The following is a 6,000-nucleotide window of genomic DNA, read 5'->3' on the forward strand; positions in this document are numbered from 1 at the left end:
ATTTAAATAAAAAAATCTCTAAATCTCAGCTATGAATGTTATCACAAAAAAGTTGTGAGCGTGCAGTAGTACTTCACCCCTTGCCAAAATTAGCAAGGGAGCAATAAAGTAAGAGCGGAAAGCACCTAGAAAAAAAAAACATTATTTGGACGAACGAAATAGTGTTGAGTAACCTTGCACATATAGGGGCCTATTCATTAAGCAATTTGCCTATAATAGTATTGAAGCCGTCTTACATGCCTTCCTTCGTGATTGGCCCCGTGATATATAAAATGGAAACATTAGAAGAATTTTCATAGGCAAATAAAAGAAGCAGCGACCAGTGTGAAATTAATTTAACCTGCTACCTGAGCTATAAACCCAGAAACTACCTCTGTTCATCACAACACCATTGAAATCCACAGGATTTCAATGGTGTTGTGATGAACAGACCACAGGATTTCAATGGTGTTGTGAAACAGAGGTCGCTTCTCGCAGTTTCTGGGTTTATAGCTCAGGTAGCAGGTTAAATGTATTTCACACTGGTCGCTGCTTCGGTGAGGCCGTCGATAGATCACTGCTTTTTTAACCGTTCACTTCCCTCTAATACATTCGATTTATTCAGCTTCAGATCTTATTTCTCTCACAGAAGCAAAGCTATCGGCCGTCATCGCTCATTCTCTTTTCTTGTTTATTAGGAGTCACACCTCTCCGTTTTTTTTGTTTTGTGATTTGTAAGGTGAATATGCTATGCATTTTAGTTATTCAGCAAGAGAGGATTTGCATGCAGTCTGATGGTCACGAGTGTCATTTCACTATCTATGTTCGGTGCCATGTGAACTCAGGGACTGTATTTACTCTACCAGGTTCTCTTGTTAAGTACTAGAGTACTTTTTCAGATGTGTTTCAGTCCTGGCTATGAACACCGCTTCTGTTTTAATTCTAGCAGAGACACGCAAACATATTGTATTATAACTGTCTTTAAATAGTGCTTAACACCCCTGACGAGGCATTGAAGCGCTTTGCGGCGAGTAGCACGCTACTCCAGACCCAATGTTAGTGGTTAATCCACTGGTTAGGGGGATTAGTCTAACGGTATCGAAGAGACCTTTCATGCTTTTTATCCAGGGACCTTGTAGTGGATTAAACAGTAGTAGACAACTGTGGGCATTAATGGAGGATATCTATTAATAATGACCTCTGCGGATCAATCACTTGGGTATCAGCAGGGGTGGTGCAGGCCCCGGTGCCTCTGCAGCGCCTGTGGCAGCACAGCCATAGGAGGGTGTACATACTCAGCCATTGCTGTTCCAGTACTGAGGTACCGGTACGCCTCCATCACTGCTCCCCCAGTCCTGCCAGCACGCCTTTTAACGGCAGTGCTGGGCACCCACGCGGCAGTGTAGTGTTTCAGGGAGGGAGTGCATTGGCAGCAGACCCTCTAGGATTACGCGATTTCAGATGAAGAATTGCAATTCCAAGGGATAACAGCCTTCACCTGTGGGCTGCTTCCTCTATTCCATATTCCAGGTTGCCTATTCAAAGTGGAATACTCTGCTAAAACAGTTTCCATTGATTTATGGCAGAAAAGGAATGATTATGGGGTAAAATAAAGTGCCGCAAAAATGCCGCTAAATTTCCATATTTGTGCCGCTAAATTTCCATATTTGTGCCGCTAAATTTGCAAATCCATGCCACTATATCCTGGGGGGTCTGATTACTAGAGTCTAAATAGGATTGTAACCAATTCATTAGCATATAGCTTCCTCAGAGATATATCTTTAGTATTCAGGCACTTTATTCCACAAGCTTGCCTCTTAATCAGTAAAAAAAACGTCGGTTCTAACTCTGGGAATAGGTAATTTGCAGTTATGGTTGTTATATATTACACATGAGGTGTTCCACTTTGACATAGCATATGTTTACATTATTGCTGGTTACCGTGTCTGCTGGACCAAGGTGATCACTGCTGGTAACCTGGACTATGATGGTCACTAATGCAATCAGATTTGGCCGCTATTGCAAGTATATGAGTAATAGCGGTTCAGGATTATTTAATTGAAAATAAGATTTTAATTGGAAATAAGTAGTTCATAAAACAGAAAAGGTTGGGGGCCTACGATCTAGAATGTGCCCACAAAAGAATGTTTAGCAAACAAGACACACATATACTTTAAACATGCCCATAGCACCATGATAATCTAATGAAGTATATACCAACTCTCGCTCTATCCCAATAAACGGATCAACGAATGGGATTAAGCGTCTAGCATACTCTGCGCTACGCAAAAAACAGAGGAGTACACGGCCAGTGGAGAGTCTTTCCTCCCGTTGCAGTCCGTCCCTCAGGGAACACGGTACCTTCTCGCGGTCGATGGGTTTCTCGGGCTCCTTCTTGATCTCCTCCTGGGTGACCCGGGACTCCACCGCCATCTTATCTCTTCGCGCCGCGAGCGCCACCTCTGCGCCTGCCGCCGGGGAGCGGCTCCCTCCCATCACACAGAATCCGAACCAAAAAGCAGCTGCGTCGCCTCCGCAGCGTATTAAACACGTCACTGCGGGGACTGGCCGTTAAACACGCGAGAGTTCGCACAGGACTGCTCGCGCCTCTCCCGGGTTTAGCTGGTTGGTCTCACGAATGTGGGCGTGTTCAGCAACCAAACAAAAGAGAGATGAGCTGAAAAGATGACGGTCGGGGAGGCACATCCAGCAACTCCTTGTACCTCTGTTTGGTATTCCATTGTAACATGCACACATCACTTTTCTCTAGTAACATCAGCGCTTTAAACGGGAAACAAATAAGTGCAGGTACTCATTAAATTCAGCTAGGGGCGTGGCTTTTAACCTTGCATTGCCCTGGATAGTGGTCTCAAATTTATGATTTGCCCAGATTAACAGCTAAAACCCCGATTGAGCCAAGCAATCAACAGCACTATTAGCACTTTCAAGCTAATAATCGATTTCTAGGATTGGAGACACTCTGGCACTTACACTGATTGCAGGCAAGAACAAAACATGTGAGAAATGTATCCGTATCAACAAAATGTGCTTGTTACACAAAATGAAGGCCAAACAACAAATGTTCATGTTTCTTTGTTTTGTAATATTTGCAGCTTCTTCATATCATAATCATTATAAACTTACTACTTTCCTGCATTTGGTGCAATGAATCCTTATATATTCAGGAGTGCACACACGCTAAAAAGCCTTCCACACATTTCTTTTCCAATACCTGCTGATTCTCTTCCTATCTGGTTTTGTTTGTCTCTCACGAACAAACATACACTCTCGATCTGTCTTCACATCTCTAAGCACAAGATCCCTCCCGCACTCACTGCTCTCCCGTTTGTAGCTAAATCTGTCCCACTCTCGTTACCCCAATTATATCCTATCACTCTCTCTCATTACTCTTTCTATTTGTAATCTGCCCTCTCCGCACCTCTCTTCTGCTTTCCATAGCCGTCTGGATCTCTTCCCTATCTCTATCTGCGTTTACACCTTCTGCCTCTCTACCGTTTCCTACTTTAAACTCTCTGTTCCCTCCCCCTCACTCTTCACCTTCACTCCTCCACCACCATTCTCCCTCCTCTCCGCTTGACGGAAGGCCCCAAGGCCGTAGAGCTGGCATTGGCAGACAGTGAACTGTGCTGGATCTTGAGCACGTGCAAATTCCAGCAGGGTAGAGGGCAGGTAAATAACAATACTGGCCTCCGATGGGAAGTTCAGTTGACCTCCTCCCACCTCATCTCCCCACCAAGGTGGCAGCTTAAGCTATCTTCACCACCTCATCCCCGCCCATCATGGACTCAATGTCCCAGCAGGCGGGTGGGGGTGGATTTGAAGGGCCAAGTGAGTCAGGTGAAAGACAGTCACACTCAGTGGGGGCCAAGGTGTGAAAATGGCCCTTTTTACCTGGGCTCGTCCGGCCACATGCAGGCACAGGCCCTCGTCAATGACCCACAATTAACAAAACGACCCAGAATCGACGCCTGACTGGGGACCGGGGGGGGGGGGGCTGAGGACAATAAGAGCTTGCATTTGGCTAGAAACGGAGCAGAGGCCCTCTTCCCCCTGCGACAGGCCTCCAGTAGGCCGTTCAAACCCCATTGGGCCGCTTGCCACAGCTGAATAATATAGAAAGACGGCTAACGGCCAACATGCTGCCAAAAAAAGGGAATGCCCCAGTCTTGTGCCCAACTCCTCAATCTAACCCTGAGTAACTCAGCTTGGAAAATATAAGAAGTGCCGGTACTCAGTACCAGTGAGTACCGGCCCATTTAAAGCACTGTGTAACATACTGGTTGCTACCCCTTACATTTTGTTTGCTTTAGACACTTGCACAAGTGCCACTATTGCCTACGTAATGTTTGTTCATGTGCTTGAGTGTCTGCCATTTTTTGCAGTATTATAACTCTACTTGTACTTTGTACGCTTTTGTAACTTGCACACATGTCACTTTTTCCTCATGTCATGTACCGTTTGCTACCTCTTGTATTTTGTTTGCTCACAATTGTCACTTTTGCCTCATGTAACTTAACGTTTGCTTTTGTGTAATTTGTTCTTATGTAATTCTCACCTTATGTATCATTACTGTTCCTATTGTGAAGCGCTCTGACACCTTCGGGTAAAGTCTGCGCTATATAAAAACACATAAAATGGGGGAGGAGCTTCGCGGGCAACCAAGATGGCCGCGTGAGCTCGGAGCTCCGAAGACCCTCCGATCCTCCGTATTAATCCTGTCACATATCCTCATCGATGTTCGTGAAATATTGAAGGTGAACCGACGCTGACACGGATCCCGTTGTCCGATTTCAAATCCGACATTCCTGGGCGCAGTTACACCGTGTGGAAGTTCGCGGACTGCAGTGGGACCAATATTCAGGCCGGGGCCAGTCATTGCGACACTGCCAGACGGAGGTGACGAGGCACGGATCTGGCTGCTCCGGCTCACAACGGAGCTAGCGTAGTGGCGGAGTGAGCGCATACCAGACGAAGTGCGGGATAACTCATCCCTGATGCAGGTGAATCGGTGAGGCCCGTTGTGTGGACGGACGAGGTGGCCCGGGGACCAACTATGGCTGGCAAAGGTGGCGCTGTTAAACGCAGCCTCGGGTCAGCAGGAAGACTACGTACTCGCAGTCAAACAACATGGAGCGCTACACTCAGCCGAGGGGCTCGCCTGGTGCCTCCACGAGGCCCAAGGACCTGCCTCGGGAAGTGTCGCCTGAGGTTCAAGAACCCACTCTCAGCGACATAATGGGCGCCATTGAAGGCATGAAGGCCGAGATGCACCAGCAACACGAAGTGATGGCGCACAAGGTGGACACTCTGGCGATTGACGTCAACCTGACCAGAGCGGACTTGGGCAAAACGAACGAGCGAGTCAAGTCGCTAGACATCAAGACTTCTAGCCTAACTACGGACGTCTCGGACCTGCAAACCGAGGTCCGGAACCTGAAGTCGGCCAACAACCTTTTTGCTAGGAGGCTTGAGCACTATGAGGGTCGGGCCAGGCATCAGAACGTCCGCATTATTGGTGTGCCGGAGGGGGCCGAAGACTCGGCTGTGGACCTCTTCGTTGAAGACCTGGTCCAGAACCATCTTGCCCCTAAAGGACTTAGTAAGTTCTTCTCCGTGGAACGGGCGCACAGGATGCCTGGGGGCCGGCCGAAGGAAGGTGCCCCTCCAAGACCTATCATCGCCCGCGTGTGTGAGAAGGTGGCCTGATATGCAGTGCTCACTATTCTAGTGAACACTATGTATCAGTCCAGCAACCCTTATTGATGATTGGTTGTAAGTCAACCTTATAGACCAGCTATCCTAGTAGCGTGGATACGAGCAGTCTAAGGCTAAAGACTCGAGAGGGCGTGTTAAGCCAGCTGTTATACCACACATATACTCCTTGAACACCAAGTGAAAGGACACCACACAAGTGTTATGAAAATAAACAATGTATTTATTAGAATCACAACAGCCCTGTACTCTTTATGAGGACAGGGTACTAAGCACAAAACAAAAACT

At 47.2% G+C, this 6,000-nt stretch overlaps 1 protein-coding gene across 1 annotated transcript in view; it reads right to left on the bottom strand.

The window, feature by feature from the left end:
* SAP18 (Sin3A associated protein 18) overlaps positions 1-2,570 on the bottom strand; it is a 49,304-nt gene extending 46,734 nt beyond the window's left edge. The window contains exon 1 of the mRNA XM_086935204.1: positions 2,341-2,570. Within this exon, the coding sequence (XP_086791330.1) occupies positions 2,341-2,475 (135 nt within the window). The 5' untranslated portion in view covers positions 2,476-2,570. The remainder of the gene's footprint in view (positions 1-2,340) is intronic.
* Positions 2,571-6,000: the final 3,430 nt, after the last annotated feature.

This window comes from Lissotriton vulgaris, chromosome 8, assembly GCF_964263255.1.
Source record: "Lissotriton vulgaris chromosome 8, aLisVul1.2, whole genome shotgun sequence".
NCBI lineage: Eukaryota > Metazoa > Chordata > Amphibia > Caudata > Salamandridae > Lissotriton > Lissotriton vulgaris.